Source organism: Adelges cooleyi, unplaced genomic scaffold (genome assembly GCF_023614345.1).
Source record: "Adelges cooleyi isolate 19-005CV unplaced genomic scaffold, UGA_ACOO_1.1 ACOO_flye_CR_arks_rails_tigmint_CR_PRNA_23, whole genome shotgun sequence".
Lineage (NCBI taxonomy): Eukaryota > Metazoa > Arthropoda > Insecta > Hemiptera > Adelgidae > Adelges > Adelges cooleyi.
In genome coordinates this window covers 5,079,748-5,102,055 of record NW_026095893.1, presented here as the reverse complement: position 1 = coordinate 5,102,055, position 22,308 = coordinate 5,079,748, and the positions used below count along the sequence as shown (strand labels likewise).

Genomic DNA, 22,308 nt, shown 5'->3' with positions numbered 1-22,308 from the left:
ATAAGATTTATTCAACATAAATTTTATTTTGTTTTTCCTAAATGTAAACTATAAGACTTATTATTAAATATCAATTATACTATATGCAATATGCAAGAAAACATGTTTTTTATTTTTAATAGTATGCCCGAAATATATCACACAAAAGTTGACAAGTCAAAAATCGAAATTATAGTAATCACCATGGTAAGACTAAGTATACAACCCTCAAGGTATGCAATAAGTATAATATTGAATCATTTTTTTCACAGTATCTAGACACAATTTGGAAAAATGTTTAGTTATGTTAATATTTTTGTTGAAGTCACTTAAAAGTTTTTCCCCAGTTAATAAACTTAGTGTCACTTTTGAAAGTTATGTGATCTATATTATGTTGAAAATGTGACAACATATACAGATGAATGCACTAAAAACATGAGTGCGAGAATTAATTTTTATAAGCTTTGAAGTAGGAAGTTAAAACTGAAATTTCTACTGTCTAATTGAATAAATACAATACAAAATATTCACGCACTTGCGTGGGTGGCATCTACACAGCCTTTTTTGAGAAAAATGTACCATTTCGTCGATGCCGTGAAAAGAACTCCCATGTGCTAAAACCTAATTGTTCAGGAGACACTAAATCGTGTAAAACGTTTTATAGTAGGTAACACATAGGATGTATTATATTTTATTTATTCTACATTGGAGATTTTATCATATGATAGCTTTTTTTTTCTGTATCCATGGATATCAAAACCTCAAAATCGTAAAATTGGCACATAGGAAGGGTTTTTTATAACAACGATGATATATTATATTAAATCAGCCTGATACTATCAGCCTGAGACTATGAGGCATTTTATAATTACTTAAAAGACTTAAAAAAAAAAAACAATCTTAGTAAAGGAGATACCGAATATTGTATATTAAATAAGTTAAAATGTAGATAGAAAAAAATAAAAACCTCGCTAGTAAATAATACAAACATTACTTCAAATAAAAAATTACATTTATAATTGGACGTGTCCCACTAAGTTTTTGACGTAGAACAATTAGAAATTATTTTTATAAGCTATTCATAAGTAAATAAACTAGTGAAGATATAAAAAAAAAATTACAAACACAATATGTTTAACAAGTAGCAAATAACAATAAACAAATGTAAAATATATAAATAGGATTATTGTATAATTTATAAGTATTATAATATATTAAAGTTGTGTATAATGTTAAAAGTTGAACATTTAGTTAGGTATTTACTGATATATTGTATAAATTAAATTTAAATATATAGCAATTAAATACCATTTTTTATAATTTATAAAATACAAATTACAAAAGAAATAGGACATTAATAATAATTATTAATTTATTCAAAATTGAACAAAATAGCTATTTGCAAACAAGTTTTTTTTTATATTTAGTTAATGTAATTTGCTTACATATTTATCCCTGTTGGATCTGTTCAATATATTGGTATGTTTAGTTAATTACTGTAATAATAAATTATGTTAAATATAATTATTACAATTATTAAATAGGGTTTAGCAGAAATTCAGTCAATAAAAACATTAAGTAATAATTGAATATAAAGTAATAATTTTTTTTTTTAGTTTTTACTAAAGCTAAATATTACTATTATTATTTTATGGAAGTTATACAAAATTATTTATGATTACAACTATTATTATGTTAACAGACATTGATAATTTGAGTACCTATGTATAATAGAGTGATGCTTTTAAATTTAATTTAAAGTTTTTAAAAGAATAACTTGAATATTATATAGAAATATTCTCGGGAGTGCTTTTAATAACACATAAAACACCTATACTACTTATAGGGGGGAGAACACGCAAAAAAAAAGCATTTTTGGGTGAACTTGAATGCTACACAATTTTTTTTAAAATATTGTTTAATTGTATTACTCAATAATAACAGAAATCCACAGGCATAAGATGGATTCAATCTGAAATTCTCAAGCATGTGTCTGAAGGCTAAATAGCTCATATTAAGAATATTACTTGCTGGTGGAGTATTTTGTGGGTGTACCATCTGGATTCAATGCAGTGGTCTCGTTAGCTGATGAAGGAGGTGGCATAGCTATGACTGTACTTCCCATTTTATCAGACGCACCATTTGTAGATGTTGGTTGATTTACAATTACATCGTCCTCGCTATCTTCCTGAATCGCAATAATAATAATACTCATGAATATTATTATAGTTGAAAATATATTTTAAATAACATGGATTAACTAAAGTATTTAATAAACACGATATTTTAAATGATAGTTATCATACAAACATACACGATAAAATGTTAAAATTCATTACTAAGTAGAACATATGAACTATAAAAAACTTATTATTTGATTTTACAATATAGGTGATTTTTTTAATGTACCAAATGTGTGTTAAAAAATCACCCTGTAGCAATAGGGTTTAATATGATATTATTATCTTGCTTCTTAAATATAAATAAAGACAAATACAAGCATACTTAGTGTAATTCATTTAGCATGCGTTTATTTAAAAAAAAAAACAATTTATTCTAGTAGCAATGTACTATCAAACTACTTTCCAAAAAAAAGTAGATTTAAGCGGAAAAAATGTATTGTATACAAATAATGAAGGAGACAATTGAAAGATGTTTTAGTTGAATTTGAATATTATGTTGAAACATTATCCATTTGTATTTAATCTTAGACAAGAAATAAATATTAATTAAAATGTTGAAACATGTATAGTTGGTTTTTAGTTATATTTATATTTTATTTCAATATAAATTACCTTTTTTTGAATACCATCATTCAAATCAGCTCCGCCTTTCTACAAAAACAAAAAAAAAACACAAAAAAACAAGCTAACATTAAATACCAAAAGGGACAAAAACAAAAAAAAAAACTACAAATAATAATACATCTGCATACAAAAATGTATAATGTTACATAGGAAATTTGTATGTAGAATACCTCTGATTTTTAATATTTAATATAATTTGGAGCTTTATCACCTTATATAATTCATAATTAAAACATGTTTTTTGCTACATTTTTCCCGCTGTTTCAGACCCAACACTATAGAAAACATACATTCTTAGGGTTTATTAGTTATCTAAATAGGTTGCTATACAATAATTTTCAGTGGTCTATTTATGTATCAAGTAGGTTTAGTTAATGTATTAACTATTAATAATAACAAATGTAAATTAAATTTTATCAAGAATTATATTAAATGAGTTTTTTTATTTTTTTTTATTCAGAGGTATCACATAAATAAAGTAAAGTATTGAATTAACTACTCTTTGATGTCTCTCAAAACTAATTATAAAAAAAAGTATTATTAAAATTCCATGCATTTTCATTCTATATACAGTACAATGCTACTTATTAAAATAAATTTAAAGTAACTTGCATACTACGCATTGCCATACTGAGGGCAATGTTACCATCATCAGTGTATACAACCCATTACCGGCAAACACCTCCTTATATACAGTGTCGTCATACCAGAAATGACCATCTTGAACTTTTTTTTTTTTATGAATTTTAAAATACGTAAAATGTTTTGTAATGGACCTAAGTCCTAGTTTAACAAATTAATCCAATTTTCAACATTTCTATAGCCTCCCTAATGACAATGGGTAATCTATTATCACCTTTCTAGGCAGAAGATTGATTTAAAATAAATACTAAAAATAGTAATAATAATTTTTCAAAAATTTGGCTTAAGTATGTAGATGACATTTTAGCTATAGTGGAAAAAGATTTCAATATTGATGTTTTTCTTCAAGGTGTAAATTCTCATTATTCTTTTATTACATTAAAGTATGAAAAAGAAATTGAAAGTTAACTGGAAGTTTTGAGATTTATCGTAAGAAAATGCACACTATTAGATACATTCCCAAAGATTCAAATCACTAACAGTGATTTGACATACATAAAATGACAACAACATAAAATGGCAGCATTTAATAGTATGGTTTTTCAGATTAGCAATATTCCAACGATAAAAAGTTATTTTGATAAAGAACTTATTAACAATTAAAATATTTAAATTTAATGGGTATGATGCAGATATGATATTTAGATTAGTTAATAAGCATACATAGTTAAGGGAAGTTAGGACAGCCAGCACACTTAGTACAACGGATGAAAAAATGATAAATTAGGTATGGGTCATTTTCAAGATGTCTAAAGGGGTTTCACAAATTGTATTAAAAATTATTGTAGTTGCAATAAAAAGTAATAATTTAATATCTTTATTAGGTAGCACCAAAGATAAAATAGGGGAAGAGGAAAAATCGAGGATTTATCAAATATAATCTGAAGAATGTGATAAAAGCTATGTTGCTCAGGCAAAACTAAATATTAGGGTTAGGTTTAAACCACCAATAGGTGTAATCTATCTCAATCTGTTGTAGGTAACATTACTGCCAAAATACGTATATGCTATAGAGTATTATTTTTCTGGTTTATGGTTTAAATAAATGTTATTAATTAATTTCTATACTATAAAAAAAATAGAAAAAAGAGCACAATTCAATATCGGGAATTGAATTTGAACCACCCCACTTGCAGTATAAAGGAGTTCATGATCCATTAAACCAATATAACCGAGATAACAATACTATTAATTTTTTCCCACCTATTAAACTACCATATGAACTTACAAAAATCAGTTTTTTTTTATGCTTTATATAATTTAAGAGAATTTAAGCCTCTAATTGTATCTATTTTTTAAGAGCACAATTTATTAGTAGGTTGCATAAATAAATCCCACAAAATGTTAATATTTGTATTCTAGTATGCTAATGAGTTTTAATTAATCCTAATGATGCCCAGGGTCTCACACAACCTCAGAATGTCATTGATATTACAAGAAATATCTATACAAATATATTATAAGCACAACTAATAAACATGATTAAATAAGTAATCTTTCAATCACAAATTTAATGTTATGTCTAATAGCTACTATAAGAATATTATTATTTAAAATTTAAAAATGTAGTAGTTATATTATAAAAAATAACTTTTAATAAATTGTATACGTTATAGTCAAGAATACAGCAAAAACCGTATTTTACTTGCTAACTAATAAAAATTGAATTTCCAGAATTAATTATGTTATTCAGAATAAAACAATTATTTTACACATTAAAAAAAAGTTAAGTTTAAAATAAATTATTTTGACGAGGTATATTTTGGAATTAAGAGGGCGTCGCACTGGTGATGTTCAGTGGTAAAAACATGTGTAAGCAGACTGAAAATAACTCGTTTAATTTTGGTTTTAGTGTAGAAGCACCCATTATAAAATTAAAAGAGAACAATATTCCGGAGGGCAAGACGACGGTGCTTTTTTTTAAAAAATTAATTTTTTGAAGTTACATTTTTTAAAAAAATTAATTTTTTGAAAAGTTACAGTCATTTAAAAATGTTAAAATAGTCGTTATTTCTAAACTATGTATTGAGCGTTTTACTTAGAAAAATGAAAAAAACGCACCGTCTTGCCCTCCGAAATATTGTTTTCTTTTAATTTTATAATCGGTGCTTTTACTCCAAATCCAAAATGAAGCGAGTTATTTTCAGTCTGCTTAAACAAGTAGAGATGAAAAAACATTTTTAAATCGCTTTCAAAGATGCTGTGAAAGTCCAAAAAATAAATTAACTACCAAAATAGAGTCCTAGTTATTGAACTCATAATTACACATCACAGTTTAACCTTTAAATTAATATTTTGTAAAAAATTGCCTATACTTTACTCCTTAAAAATGGGCGGTGCGACGCCCTATTAATGAAATCAATTTTTTCTGTAAAAGTTCTGTAGAGACAAAAATTGTTTATTAAACTTTATTTTTTAAGTGTAAAATGATTTCTGATACTAAAAATGATGTCTAATTCTAGACTTTTTTTTTGTTAGCGAATGGGAATAAAAATGTGAATTTTGCGACCGTTACATAATTGTGCAGCGTATTTTCCTGTTATTTACGTGGTTGTTATCCAAATTACCATTCTTAATCCAGTAAAGTTATTATTAAAACATGCGTATAATACGAGGGCGTACCCAAAAGAAACCAAACTATTTTTGTACAAAGTGATTTATGTAATTTTCTTACAAAAAACCATTAATTTCCTTCAAAGTACTCTCCATTGGGGTTAATACACTTGTCTAATCTTTTATTCTACTGTTCCTAAACATTTTTGAAATTCATTTTTTGTGATGCCTGACAGCGCCTCTGTCGTTTTTTTTGTCTTTACTACAGCCACGTCCGCAAATCGAAAATGTCACTTTTCATTCGGGGGAATAAAAAGAACTCACAGGGGGCTAGATCAGATGAATAGGGAGGATGGGGCACAAAGGTCATACCAATTTTGGTCGAAAATCGGCGCACAGAGAAGGCTGTGTGAGGGGGACCATTGTTGTGGTGGAAAAACCAGTCCTCTGACTACCACAAATCAGACCTTATTTTCAAAACTTCCAGGTAAAATTTTGGTTAACTGTCTGACCCGGTGGAACAAACTCTTAAAGAACAACTCCTCTCACATCAAACATTTTTCAACATTCTCGTTACTACAAGCCGTCAAAGGACGTCCAGAGAGAGGTTGATCATTAATTGATACATCCCTAATTTTAAAACCACACAAACATTTAAGTTTTCCCCATAACATCATCCTTGTAGGCCACTTTCAAAATTTCAAAGTTTCTGAGCTAATTTTCCTGAGCAGGAACCAAAACTTCACGGCAGTGCGCTGTTCGCGAAAATCAGCTATCACAAAAACGACAAGCTTGCAAAACCCCGTACTTCAAAAACTCTGCCCCCCACAATATCAGTTCTGTTTCTTTAGGGTACCCCTCGTATATATATATATATATATATATATCAGTCAATCCATGTGTTACAATAAATAAAGCATTCATGATTCTAGAGGTATATATAGGCCTTGATTCACTCCACACTGCTAAACAGAGGTTGCTAGTCCTCATTCTAGGAGTCGTTGTCTTTACTTAAAAGTAATGAAAAAATTAAAAAAAAAAATTAAATTAAAGTCATTGTAGAATTATTTATGACTCAAAATTAAATACAAATAAAAACCAAATTTAAAGAAATATGTTTTGTTTTATTCAGTTTTAGCTTTTAGCCACTATTTTTAATTTAGATAAATATCTACAAATTGTATTTAAAATGAATTTGGGTGGTAATTGTGTAAAACAATAAAATGTCAATTCTGTTACTTTTTTTAACATCAAATTATAATTTTCATGCAAATGTATGCCATTTTTTTTTAAACATTAATACTTACATGTAAATTAGTGTAATTTGCTTGTTGTTCTTCAGACACATTTGGCTTAAACTTCCCAAAACAAAAGTTGCAACAACAGCAACAACAAAAGCAACAGCAGCAACCAGTTAATATACAAGATCCAATAATTAAAGCCTGAAAAAAAAAATGTTGTTGTTAGGTAAATTTACAAAAAAAAAACAAAAATGAATGCTAATAGTAATATTTAAATTGCTTTAACAAACCTTGCACCATTTGGAAGTAACAAAGAAGTAAGCATTGACATTTTCTTCACCAAATTGTTCAGCAATATAAAGTCCTAATGATCCATAATTATCATATATATTACGCTTGCTTGGATCAGTCAAGATACGGTATGCCTTGTTTATTTCTTTGAACTGTAATTTTATGAATTATAAAAAAATCTGGTCAATATATTATTTTTATAATATCCCTTTTTCCAAACCTTTTCTTCAGCTTCAGGGTTTCCAGTATTTTTATCGGGATGATACTTTAATGCTAGCTTACGGTATGTTCGCTTGATTTCTTCAGTTTCAGCAGTTTTGCTCAAGCTCAACGTGACATACAGGGAATCTCCAGAGGTTCTGTAAAAGTCAAGTTATATAATAGTAATATAAAAAGTATAAAGTAATATACAAAGATACATTTCAACTGAGTTAAACAATAAGAACAAGTGCACAAAACCTTTGTATATATATTTATAAAATGGCGGGTCCACGCAGAGGTTTAAAAAAAATTAAAAAAATCTCAACTTCTGTTTAAAAAAAACTAACTGTAAAAAACATTTGTTCAGCTAGACTGAATTGATGAAAAAACTCTACAAATCATAAACAAAATTCATACACTATGTTTGTATTTTCAACTATCCACACTAAAAAGGTTGTTATAAAAATGTACGTATACTTATATTAGTTAACCATTCACATTCATTTAGTCTGCTTTTGAAGTACAATCTTTTCAGTTCTTGGTTTGTTAGTTTTTAATTTTTTTTTTAAATTAAAATAACAATATGGTAATTGAAAAGAAGTATTAAAGATGAGGAAGAAATACTAATGTTTGGTGCTGAATATATTTAATTAAATCTTCAAAATAAATAAAATTAAAATATAAGACGTTTTTGGGTAAGACTTACATTACAAAAAAGAAATGTATTTGGGATCAGTGAACTTTTAAAATATTCACAGTATGATAACATTGGTTTGAACTTGATGTCATTTTAAAAATGTTTTGAGAATGTCAAATAAAATTTTGAAAAATTGATGTCTTGTCGGTTCAGCAATTTTAAAGAAAAACACTAATTGAAGAAATGCAATAAGTGTAACCGAACGTCTAGCGTCGACTTAAGATTTTTAGCGACAGTAACTCATACCACAGTATGATGTATCAATTTAAAATATCTTTACAATGTGCACAGGAAATTAGATTATATAGAATCAGAAGTTCGACTGACATCCTTATAACATTGTCTGTTGACTGAGCTGTAATGGTCTTAGATCATAAAAGTGCATAGTTCAATATAAATAGTAGTATGTACATTGTATTCAGATATAGAAGGCTACATGAGGGTACTTAGGAATTTAAAGGAACTTGGACACCCGTGTAAAGGTATTTTGTGCTTTACTGACAGTGCCTATACTCAACCAATATTTATATAAATTTAAATAATTATGTGTACCTATACATTTAATATAACCAGCATACAACTTATAATTAGAAAATAAAATCTAAGCAGCCACAAATTCAGGTATCAGGTTATATGCAAGTAATTTTGTAAGGCTATTGAATAAGTAGCAGAGGACCTAATGTAATTTATATAATATTTTAATGTATTATTCGCATGCTTAAAATTGTCCTCTGTTATGACTAGAGCTACCGATTATACGTGTAAGTCAATACACGTGTAACACGTGTAGAAGTTTGTGTAGTTATAAGTACACGTGTACCTGCAACTACACATATTCTTACAACTGTAAGTTTTAATAAGACCTCTAATTTTACGTGATACTATTCTTTAATTAATGGTTGTCACTAAGATAAAGTATTATAGCCATTGGGTCAAGTTAGTGGAATCTCGGGTCCTACACGTGTATTAATTACAAGGACTTGTACACGTGAATTCGAACTACACAAACTTGTCCTACACGTGTATTTATAATTACACAAACTTCTACATGCAATTCAAACTACACGAACCTTGTCCTACATGTGTATTTAAAATACACGTGTAGAATCGTTGGCTCTAGTTATGACACATATTATTGGTACTGGACAGTTAAAGCATACGGACAATGCCTGTATAGGCTATATTAATTCTTTCATTGCTTCAATTATTACTCACTTTTTTTAAGCTGTATCACTGTCATTTGAGTTAACAAAATTGTGGTGGGGATATACAGTTAGTGGATTTAACAAGAGTAACCTTTAATAAATTGTTTCCTGTCTCCATTTTCCATGAACTGTTATAAGATATAGTACTAAACAAACCACAACTACAGCTTACAATATAGTTCTTGTTACAGTTTATTAAGTAGGTAGTTCACTAAAATGAATTTAAAGGTATGTATAGTTATCTTAGTTTTAAACATTTTTAGACAAATATCGTCTGAAGAGAATTTGTTAAATGACTTCTTCGATAATCTATTAAAAACAACAGGTTACATTGATCGACATAAATCCTTTCTAAAAAAAGGCATTAAGGATTTTTCAGTTGGATTATTCAATGGAAAAGATGGCCGTGTTGTCGAATTATCAGAAATAAGGCGAAAAGGCAATATCATTTTACATCCTGGAGAAGTCGAATCTTGGTTAGAAATATCATTTCTTGTGCCTTACATTGAAATAAATTGGGAAAACTCAGAATGCATTGGTATAAAGTGTCAATTATGTGCAACAATGATAGACAACCAACTAGACGTGAAAATGGCAGTAATACCGGAAAATTGTGAGGTGTCATATAGTATAAGTTTAAAGGCAATCAAAGAAATGGAGGTTTATGTTGTAGATGTACCCAAGTATGTACCGAAGTTTTTTTTTAATGGTGCATTAAATATAGTTAAAATATTTATTAAAGGACCATTAAAAGAAAGGATTAAGCATCGTATAAGTCATACCATACTGGATAATTTTATGGATGATAAAGAAATAGAACAAGTCTGCCAAGTTGTTAATAAAACTATTCATTAAAAACAATAAAGTTATTTATAAATAAATAATCAAAATTCTTCAACAAGTGTTCATACTTTATACCATACATATTTTAATTCAAATTAAGTATTATGGTCACTGTAATATTTCTAAACTACTTATTAAATGTGAGAAATTGTTTTGGAAGAATTTTGTTTTAATAATTATAAAAGATTTAACAATATATTTTTATTACATGCTTTGCTTATGTAACTGACTTTGCTTCAGTACAAAGGCACTCTTTTTTTTTTTATAGATTTTGGTTAATATTAAATAAAAGGTTAAACAAATATTTAAAAATGGCTTAATTTTAATTTTGAATATAAAAACAACGTAGTTATTACAAATGTGCCATGTAATATTTGTTTCTAACATTAAATATTTGCTTTTATTTTATTTTGTTACAATACAAATTTATACTAATTTATGTATAAGTATGTTGTAGAATTAATTATTAAAATAAAATTTTGAAAAGTGTGTTTCATACTTGAATTTGTATAAAATATATAAATTATAATACAGTACGTAATAAACTTAACCCGTCATTGGTATCTTATGTTAGCGTTCCGCTAACATTAAACTTATATTGGAAACATAATAAACAATAATAGATTGTTTTGAAACTAAATGTACTTTTTATCAATATACTAATACACCAAAATAACAAAAAAAAAATGTAAACATCTATTTGTAGGTATGATGGTTGGTCAAAGTCTACTGCACCGCATTATGTTAGTGTTACGCTCGCACGAGACTAACCGTGTTTACATATATATAAAACATACATTACTATTTTTATACTTTTATAAAAATGCAAACAAGTGTCATTATATAAACTATATTTTAAGTTATAAAAATAAATAATGTAATAATTACTTAGGGCTTTTTAATTTTAATAAAATAGATTTTTGTACATCAAAAATGTGTAAAAAATTTTTAATTGAAAATTTAAATGAAATAGACTACATAAGTAATCCCACTTGAATAGGATATAACTGGATAAGCACTTCTATCTTTATTTCACTATTCTAAGATTATTAAATAATTCATAGGAAAAAAAAACAACTATGCTAACGTAAATCTAATACGATACCAATCATGTTACAAAACATACCGATACCTATGACGAGTTAAATGCTTTTGACATACTCAAAATCGTAAAAGGAACATAAAAGGATTATAATTTAAACCTATTATATTGTACATTTAAAAATTATCATGAATTATTGTATAAACATGAATATACACAGTAAATACGGTTTGTTTTTATTTAATTATATAATTAGACAGATCATAATTTTTTTCTACCAAGCATAATAATTGTTTACTCTTGTTAAAATTATTTTAATCATCACATAAAACACTTTAATTATTATAATATTTTCCAATGCTATCTATTTTATACAATAATAGTTTTAGGTGGTGCTTTATTTTTATCTGTTAACTGATAAATGATGACCTTACTATTACGTTCGAATATTTTATTTAATGTTTAGCGTATTTCATCACAGTACATACTTTATCAAGTAAGTTTATGAATATCCTAATATATATATATATATATAATAGAGAACATTTTTTTTTAAATAAATAAAATTAGATGTAATAATACCTACTTATTGAAAGATTATAATACCTACACGTAATGCAGACAGCAGACACTAGAAAGTTAAATTTCTAGTATCTACTTTGTCTACCTACCCATAATAAAAAAATATAAATACAAACTACTGTAGCATCATTGTAGGAATATATTAGAATTAACATATTATTATTTCTGATTTAGAAAAGATTATATCAATTATTCATGTCTATATTATTTATGTCTATACCCTATCCGCCGAGAGAACATGCCGCGACCCGACAAATATTAGCCAATCTGTGCATCCCCCCGGAGACCGTCCTGTCTGCCAGCCTGTCCTCGACGGCTGCTTAGTCGTCAGTCTACATGCGTAAACCCGGCATGTTCTCTAGGTGGACAGAGTATATTTATGGTAGTCATCAATAAATTATATAATTTTTAAGCATTCCAATGCTGCTACATGTTCAACGATTTGGGTCTGATAGGTCAATAGTTAATTATTATGTTTGCCTATCGTCGTAATAATAGCTAATAATATGTTTCATTATAAAAAAAAGGATATTTTGATAGTTGCAGTAAAATATTCATATTCATCACTTAAGTCGTATGTAGTTTATTGTATATCATAATATTATGCTTGTTAAGTGTTTACAAAGAAAAGCGAGAAGTCATACTCATTTTCATAGATAAAAACACTACTTCGCAATGGGTGCCGATTTAATACAGCATAATTATTATGGTACCTATTATATTATATTAGCATACTATCGAGTAAAACAACTGAACTTTAGTTTCCCCAAAAGAATCGATAACTAGTTGGCGTCATTGCCGGTTAGTTCCGACATATAAATTGGTATCTACTAAATTGCGATAAACAATGGCAAGGGGCCATCATTTTTTTCGAGATCGCATTACCGGGGCGCGGAAGCCAATAAATACTTACGATAGTTTCCTTTTATCCATATTTGAAGGGTGCGGTGGATGACGCGGCTAGTTACCAAAGAAAAATTACACACCCGCGCTCGCTTATCAACTCCCGCGTCGTTGCGGTTTTCGATTCGCTGTAAAACAGCAAAGTTTTAACACGACACACGACAATTACCGGTCATTTAATGTGTTTATGCGCATATCACGATAATATAAATTTCGTTAACAAAAAAAAACATTCACACCTGGATCAAAATTTTACGGATCTTGAACGATAAGGTGAAAAGCTGTTACGGGCAAGCGAGCGCACACACACTGCACACACGCACTCGCGAATACGTTATACGAATTACAATTAACGATAATACAACAATATTGAATTATACTTATTATCTATCAATTTCACAAAATTCGTACAGACGTTCTCGGACGGTTTTTGTAAATTTCGCTGAGTAGAGAGTGCGTGTGTGTATAGGCTACGGGTAGCCTGTACTCTGTAGAAGTATCTGGCATTTGTGACTTGTGTTCATTTTCCGCTTTTCGCCGGCAGAGGGTAGCCAAACGCCGCCGGGCCGTCTGAACGCAGTGCAACCTTAACCAGGGATTTTCCCCACAATATAATATTTAAACGTCATCGTTTTTACTATTCAACAATCAACCATAGATGTCGAAAGGTTAAACCTTATAAATAATAATATTAATTATTATTATTTATAGCAATAGCGTACCTATTAAATTATGAATATAATAATTAATATACAAATATAATGGGTATAAACCTAGTTTACACCCTTTTTTTTTTGCGATTTTTTTTTTAAATCGATAGTACTTTTAATGCTGATTACGAATATGTAAAAATTTTGCGCCGCTCGCAATTAGTTTGAAAGTTACAGACTTTTAAAGTTAGCCGACATCGACATACCGACTAAGTCTAAAATTTTAAATTTTCAATATTCAAAAATTAAGGGTGCCCGGTAAAGTAGATTTGTTCCAAAATGTTCCGTAGTAAAGATTATTATTATTATTATAGTTTTAAGCTTTAAATTAAGATTTTGCGAAAAACTGCCTAAAATTCACTCCTTAATAAATAGGTTTGTAGTGCCCTCTAACAGTCTATTTAAAGGGGGTAGGGGAGGTGAATTTTTCTTCCTACATAGACTACGAGTCTTTCGTTGTACCTAGGCCCCGAACGACGTTAGGACGGCTTAGACTAGAAATACCTAATTAATTCGTAGCTTATACCTAGTCATTCAATATAATTATAATTCAGGTAATTTATCCTTTTTATTTAAAAAAAAAATCGAAAATGGTGCCCCGTCACTGAATTATTATTTTATCGGGCCGTTTGTTATACTTGCGGACTGGGCCTTTTTATTAAATTCACCAATATTGTTTAATAATATAAATAAATTGTTTTAAAGCGTTAATCATATAGATTAAATTGTGTTGGGGTCATTGTTTATTGAGCTATTCGACAATCATCAATATTATATAATTCGATTAAAATTTATAGAACAAAATGCTGTAGGTATGCTAAATAATATAAAAGGTAAACACATTGTGTCAATACAAATTAACGTTTAATATTTGTATATTTAACAGTTACATTTATGTGACAGTCAATAAATAACTTATCGGGAAAATGATAACAAAACGTCTAGTGTCTCGCTCGTACTCATTAGTCATTATGCACAAGGTTTTAAAAATTAATCTTATTGATCGAAGTTGCATGAATCAACAAAACAAATTAAAATTTTTTTTCATTACTCTACATAATATGGCGCTATAGGTAACCCGTACCTTTTGTAAAAATGACTAACCCCATAATCCTAATTACCAAAACCGTTTAAAACTTTAGTTTCTGCCTAGACATTAAGCGGAGTGCACGTAGGTTGGTTGTACAAAACTGTTTTATTAAAATAAACAGTTAACATTTAATTAACAAGTTAAAGTAATTAAACTTGAAAATAAGATTTTTGGGATTTCTGAAAAAAAGTGTATTTTGAATTGCTACAGTTTTGGTCTAGGTGTGCGATATGCACAGTAGTCTGTGCACAGGTGTGATCTATGGACTATGTATTTATTTTAAGCAATCTATATCTATAAAAAGGTAAGTATATAACCTAACCTATACCAAATCCTAGAGCCATAAGTTCTACATATTATGTACAAAATACTAATATTGCAAGTAGAGTATATCCGAATTATAAATTTTATAGATCGTGATCGATTATTATCGTTTGTTCAAATTTCGAATTTTGGAATCGTAGTAATCGAAAAATATAAAATATAATATACCTAATCTAATAACATGAAGATTGAAGATAACCGTATTTATCGATTTATCGAATTTTACAATTAATATAAAACATAAATGACAAAACTAGTATAACAAAGCTGGCATTTTTTAAACTAACATTGTTATTGGAAATAATTGGTGAAAGTAACAATATTATGAGTTCAACATTTTTGTGCAAGCCTAGGCTAACTAGAATTTGTCCTTAAGATGACGTAATACTTTTTAAAAATAATAGTAAGAACGTGATTATGGCAAAGTGTGTAGATCAAAGCGAAATGTTGATAGAAAACATATTTTAAAATCAATTAATACCGTTAAAGATGAGAACTTTAACTAGGTTCTCTCATCGGTATTTTTAGAAAACTTTTACCTTAAATACAAACACTTAAAAAAGTAAACGAATGTTAGAATTAAAATATAAGCTGTGAATGTTGGGTTAATAATATCAAAAAATGCCAACGAGAGAATCTAGACGAAGTTTTCATGATTTTAAACATGTAAACAAAATGTTTTACCATAATTATTTAGCCAGTAATAGGGAATATGCGTAGCTGTTTAGATGAACAAAAATTGAAACACTGCCAAAGATTCTGTGATAATCTGAAAAATAAATTAACTAAAAATAAGTCTTAATTACTGTACTAACAATTACACAATACAGTTTAACTATTAAATTAAGACATGTAAAAAATTGCCTCTACCGAACCGCTTAATAAATAGGGGGGTACGGTGTCCTCTGAATCGGCCAATGCAAAATATAGTTTAGTAATACACCTTTTTTAATAACTTAGGTACATATTGTAACTTATTGCAGTTATGAGTTAAAGTTTAAGGCTATCAAAGAATAAATTAAAAATAAAATATTATTATTTTAAATAGTTACTATGGGTTTTGGTAAAAAAATTAAAATTCTGGTTTTATGGATTATGTTTGAGTTCAAGGCCTAATTATAATACATTAAGAGGTCGGAAAAAGACATCCGTTGTAATAGAAAATATTCGGTAGGTGTTCTTATTAATAAAGGTAATTAACTAAAAAACCTTTATTATATTATGTATGAGTGGAGAAAGTTTAGGAAATAGCCATAAGCCATTATACAAATTTAAAGAAGCAGTTTTTTTCTTCGTCTGATGACTCATCCTACTAAGTACTAGCATTGATTATGTAACATTCTATTACATAATCTGATAATCAATGCTAATAGTATCTCTATACTAGTAGCATTGAGAGCCTTTATTGTCAAGGAGTGGTCAATCAATCTTATTACAACTTCACAGGTCGCCATTTAAGTTCCAGTTAAATAGGACTTTTGATGTAAAAAAAATTGGAATAAAACAGGCGATACATGTCGCTTACAATGTAAACGCCGACAAATCAGAGCGCATTAGCGGGTTAACCTCTTTAGTTGAAGGTTTGGCTCTCTAATTCATACTACCTATATGTTATTTTTTTTAGCCCTAAGTTCGTTTAGTAGATCCCGTGTTCTGGGAGACAGGATTTATGATGCGGTGGTGGAAACCACGCCAGTTTGATGTTATAATATTATGTAAGTAAGAAATCAATATCATACAGCATCCTGATGACGTACATCCAATAAATAAATAGGTATAGGTATTAGAATTAATAAGTACTATTTTGTTTTTTAATCATTGTTCCTGCCTTGAGCCTTCTATGTTTTTCTAAACAGTAAAATATCGTTTTGGATTGCACGGTGATATGATTTAAAATTTATCCTTTTTTTAAGTATAGAAATATTTACTCTAATTTATAAAGAAAGGGTCGTGTGGCACGTTGAGAGAAATATAAACAATGTGTGGGAAAGGATTACCACTTGTGTCAAGGTAGGTATTGCAAAGGAGATTATTGGTGATAGTAGAAGTAGTATATCTGAAAATAAGGAAACTTGGTGGAGGGATGAGGAAGTTCAGAGAGTTGTAGAATAGCGAATAAGGAACATAATTTAAGCTATGGTAGAAGAACAGGATGAGAGAAGATTAGATAACAGTACAAAAGTAAGAAATATATTTGTACGGTTTCAATTAGACATATAATGTACATCTGCCTAAAAATGCTGTGGATAATTAGTTTATTTATTATTAACATAATTAATCAATAAACTTCAGAGTTAATATATAATAATATATATAATTATATGATGGGTTTCATAATGCATTTTGTTGTTGATAAGACTTAAGAGTAATTTATAATACCGGGAGTAATGGAAGGTGCTGGCGAGACCTTCCGAGGTCAGGCCTGTCTGTGATATATGATAAATTGTATTACAATATATTATGCTCAATAGTTTTATCAGAATCCATTAGATGGATTTAATTCAAGTTTGGTTTTATCATCTATACAATATTGAGCCTGGTAGTGGAAAAACAAAGGTTTGAATCATAGAGTCTACTCTATGGTTTGCCGTTAGCATTATTTAATCATATCTCTTTGATAGAAAGTTTAAATATGATTTTGACATTAATAGAAAGGTACCTACTATATCATCTCAAAAACTTTTTCGTCTACACTAAGTTAAAAGTGCGAAAAAAATGATATTTTGAAATTCAAATAATGATTTGCATTTTAAAGTTATTGAAAAAAACTCTTGAGATGCCCACTTTAAGTTTCCGCCTTTTTTAAGTACATAAGAAAATATTTTTTTACTGAAAAAGTGAGAGGTTTATTTAGAAAATCTAACGAACTGTGATAGTCTGATAAAAAATAACTAGATAATAAAAAAACTAGCCTCAATATCCTAATGAATATAATATTTACAAGATATTTTGAATTAAGGAATGGCCAAATATATCGATAAGTATAAATTTAAAAATAGATATATTAGTATTAAGATTGAATAGAGTAAAACAATATATCAAAATATCGATAATTATAAATTAATATATCAATATATTATTTTGATATTTACAATTACAACTGGATGCTAGTATCGATTTTGATGTTATCAATATATTTGTACCGTAGGCCTATCGATAATTTGAATTCTCTTAAACTGAATGACTTGGTTTACGTCTTGTTTAATGTTTCTTAGAATATAATATGAAAAGCAATTATTGGTTTAGTTTACATTTGAATATTGTCAAAACAAATTAAAATTCAAAACGACTGTCGACTCGTGAAATTCACAAGTGTCAACTGTCAAGTTGTGAATTTGTCTTATGAGTTATGAGTAACGAGTATCGACTATCGACTATTGAGTCGTAAACTCGTAAGTTGTCGTCTGTCGATATTTGATAATGTTAAAATATTATTTGTCCCGGATCGCGGTCACACTGCGAGTCAGATCAGCTGTGTTATTATCCACTTTGTACGTCAGACGTGCAGCTCCCCTCCGCGCACCACCATTTTTTCAGTAGGCTGTATTACTCATAATAGTTGGTAGATTTGCGGCGCAATAAAGAATAAGTAACAAAGTGAACGAGGTACGAACTACAGCTATGAAATACTGATGATATAACACAGACCACAGTACACTGCACTGGGCCAGTACACAGTACGTTCTACACAGTGTACACGTCTACGGCAACTAAAACACTGCGTAGTGCACCACCATCAAGTGGACCGACAAAACCGGAAACACGACAATAGTGACGAGTGTCGACAAAATGATTGCACATATCTGTTGATCGGCCGGAATTTTTTTTCACCGTCTGTACCTAATATCTATAATACTAAATATTGTATTAAAGGAAGTCCAGTCCATCGTCGTCCGCGGACATCACTTTTGTAAACGGCCGAACGTAGTAAGTCCTAGCCAAACGATTCTAAAATTATTGTTTTTTTCTGCCCGCATGCTTCTTTGTGAGCAAGGGGAATTATCTATTATCAACGTAAATTTTTTAAACAATTCGTTACAATGTCTATTGTAACGCGTTTTAGTCAATAGTTGCTTTGTGTCGTGAGAAAAAATAGTTTTTTGTTTAGGCTGGGAAAAACGCATTGCCATGGCCACCAGGAAAAAGGTCCTTCTAAAAGTGATAATCTTGGGAGACTCGAGTGTTGGCAAGACGTCGCTGATGAACCAGTATGTCAACAAGAAATTCACTAATCAGTACAAAGCTACGATCGGTGCCGATTTCCTAACCAAAGAAGTGATGGTTGACGACAGAATCGTCACTATGCAAGTAAGTTTGTTTTCGAAGAGTTGGATATATTGTTATTGTAAGTAGAAGAATTTTAATCAAGGTCGATTCTGCCTTATGCAATGAGGTCAACAAGTTTTTTTACCACCAAATGATCAATTAAATTGAAAATAAGTACTGTATAGCTCTTAACAAAAGGCATTTACAGTATATAGCATTATGTGTACAATTTTCGATCTACTACATAGATCATAATACCAATAGATCCTAAAATTGTAGGAAAAAAGTTAATGTTTTTAGAAATATTTATTTTTCCCTATTGTTAATTAATAAAATTATCTACTTCACATTTATTATTAGTGAACCTTTATTATTAAAAAGCCTAAACAAACTTTTTAAATTTTTTTAGGTATTTAACAGATAAATGTTCCATATGATTTTAATGTAAATTATTTTATTGTGATGTCAATTAAAATTCATTGTTTTGTTTGACTCAACTTTATTGTGTTTAGTAGTCTAGTGCTCCCAATAAATATGTCACATAAGCCAAAATAATATTATAAAACAATCATTTGAAGTAATTTGTAATAAACAATTATTTTATTTAAAAAAACAAGCTGTAAAAATGTTTAATTATAACATTAAATTATATTGTACATTTCATAATTAAATAATTTCTTTGTAAAGTTATCATCTATGTCAATGTACTGCTATTTACGTTTTACAAGAAACTTAAAAAATTGTATGATTTCCATCAACCAACACTTGTATGACAGAATAAATTAGAAACTGATATTTTATTTACCATGTTTTTAGAAACATAAAAAAAACCTATCTATTCTTAATCAGTAAAGATATATTAGCAAAAAAGGTACTTACGTTTTTAATTAAGCTATCAAATAGTTCTTCCTTGATAGGTATTTTATCAATTAATTTACTGTTATAACTAATATTATTAACCTAACCCTCCTTTATTACAATTTAAAAATTAACTATTTTAATAGAGTAATTTGTAATAAAATGATAAGTATTAGAAAAATTACATTAAAATTAAATCAGTCATTTGGATCCTCTTGATATGTGGAGAAGCTACTAAATTTTTATGTTCCTAAGTATGTTTTTATCCTAAGTTCACAGTTCATTTTTTTCCCAGTTAATTATCTAGGTATATTCTTATTTCCATTAGTTTTAATTTTGTTATATATCATATTGCTATCACATTTTTTCTGTTTGTATTGTACAAGATAAGATAAGGACTCATTTTTTAAATTATGTTTAATAATTATATTATTTTTAGGTATAAACAAATTTACACACATTTTTAAAAAATATTTATTTATAATAATCAAATTTAATTTAACACCATTTACGTATGTATCATAATGCAAGCCTTTAAAATTCTTTTGACCACACATTATTGATTTATAATTAACTAGTTTTATATGGGAATTTTTACTTGTGCTTTCATTGAATTTTTCTCATCATATTTCTCATTAATTTCATTAATTTATTTGAATTCAAATGTATATACAAATTTAAAATTATAGTTGTTCAAATGTATGAATTGCACAAATCTGATTCATACGCTACATTTAGTTACGGTTAAAAATCATATTCATTCAGTCATATTTTTTTAGTTAACTCATTTATCAGAACAATTAATTAATTCTTTAAACTGGCCACATACTACTGTTTTATTTTTATTTTTCAGTGACCTCTTTCAAACAAAATGATAGCAATTTTGTTCATGCACCGTAATACCCACTGTACACATACTATTGTTTTCTTTTCAGTTTACACATTTAGTACTCGTAGGTAGTTTGAACACGGAATAAATACCGAACAACTCGTGTTTCAATTAGTTGTTTCGGCCTACAATGTCCATCTTATAGGCCACACATTATCAGTATACTCTGTTCGAACTACAATGTACATGGTTCACCTGCAAATAAAGCAGGTTGTGGCCAACTTTACAAAAACTTCTATTGGCTGGAATAATAACATTTTTGGTTGTTGAATTTAGTTTACAATAATGTATTTTACTACCAAGTATTATGTCTTTGTTAAAATTCTAGATTTGGGACACAGCCGGTCAGGAACGGTTCCAATCGTTAGGAGTTGCATTTTACCGTGGTGCCGATTGTTGTGTGTTAGTATTCGACGTCACAGCTCCGGGATCGTTTAAGTCGTTAGATGGTTGGCGAGATGAATTTTTAATACAAGCATCGCCTTCAGATCCTGACCATTTCCCGTTTGTCGTTCTTGGCAACAAAGTCGATTTAGAGAATAGAGCTGTAAGTATTGTTTTATAGTAATTTATGATCGCCTAGTATGTTAAAAACGTATTTTAATAATCGTATAAACCTTTTAACATTAAAGGTATCCTCAAAAAGAGCTCAACAGTGGTGTCAGAGTAAGAATGGTTTACCGTATTTCGAGACTTCAGCGAAAGAAGCAATCAATGTTGAACAAGCATTTAAAACGATAGCACGAAATGCTTTAGCCCAAGAGACGGATATAGAGATGTATAATGATTTTCCAGATCAAATAAAACTGGGCAGTGGCGCTACAGATAACAGATCGTCTGGCGGGGATAATTGTACTTGCTAGTAGTAGTTAAATTGCTGGAACTTTGCTGTCTATTTTGATCATCATTCTCTTCAGCTGGAGAAATAGTGAGAGTCAAAATATTAATCACTTTGATCATATGAAAACAAATATATACCACATGTATATTTATATATATTTAAATTAATTAATGAAAAAAGAACATAAAATCATCGAGATAGATATTTATTATTAAGTTATAAATATAAATATATATTTTATTATTTTTGTTTCTACTTATATGCCGTTTATTACCTACCCTAATATTATCATTTTTTCTGTCTTACATTTATATTCGAAAGCAATCTAAAGTATTTTGTTGTAG

General features: G+C 28.5%; 3 protein-coding genes across 5 annotated transcripts; 2 read left to right on the top strand and 1 right to left on the bottom strand.

Moving 5' to 3' along the window:
• Nucleotides 1-883: 883 nt before the first annotated feature.
• On the bottom strand, nucleotides 884-13,501 carry LOC126835248 (dnaJ homolog subfamily C member 5 homolog). 2 transcript variants are annotated; one of them, XM_050567704.1, is made up of 6 exons: nucleotides 12,997-13,501; nucleotides 7,734-7,872; nucleotides 7,513-7,665; nucleotides 7,289-7,423; nucleotides 2,775-2,813; nucleotides 884-2,167 (listed from the first exon to the last, which is right to left on the bottom strand). In XM_050567704.1, the coding sequence occupies exons 1-6, from the start codon at nucleotides 13,014-13,016 to the stop codon at nucleotides 2,003-2,005; spliced, it is 651 nt and encodes a 216-aa protein (XP_050423661.1). In that variant the 5' UTR covers nucleotides 13,017-13,501; the 3' UTR covers nucleotides 884-2,002. The 2 variants fall into 2 exon arrangements, with proteins under 2 accessions (XP_050423661.1, XP_050423662.1); XM_050567705.1 differs by lacking the exon at nucleotides 2,775-2,813.
• On the top strand, nucleotides 9,735-10,475 carry LOC126835249 (uncharacterized). Its single transcript, XM_050567706.1, has 2 exons — nucleotides 9,735-10,299; nucleotides 10,359-10,475. Exons 1-2 carry the CDS (start codon nucleotides 9,833-9,835, stop codon nucleotides 10,378-10,380), a joined length of 489 nt encoding a protein of 162 aa, XP_050423663.1. The 5' UTR covers nucleotides 9,735-9,832; the 3' UTR covers nucleotides 10,381-10,475.
• Nucleotides 13,502-18,646: 5,145 nt separating the features above from the next.
• LOC126835881 (ras-related protein Rab-7a) lies at nucleotides 18,647-22,308 on the top strand. 2 transcript variants are annotated; one of them, XM_050568737.1, is made up of 4 exons: nucleotides 18,647-19,037; nucleotides 19,207-19,418; nucleotides 21,452-21,670; nucleotides 21,756-22,308. In XM_050568737.1, the coding sequence occupies exons 2-4, from the start codon at nucleotides 19,239-19,241 to the stop codon at nucleotides 21,984-21,986; spliced, it is 630 nt and encodes a 209-aa protein (XP_050424694.1). In that variant the 5' UTR covers nucleotides 18,647-19,037; nucleotides 19,207-19,238; the 3' UTR covers nucleotides 21,987-22,308. The 2 variants fall into 2 exon arrangements, with proteins under 2 accessions (XP_050424694.1, XP_050424693.1); XM_050568736.1 differs by having other exon boundaries at nucleotides 19,219-19,418; nucleotides 21,756-22,307.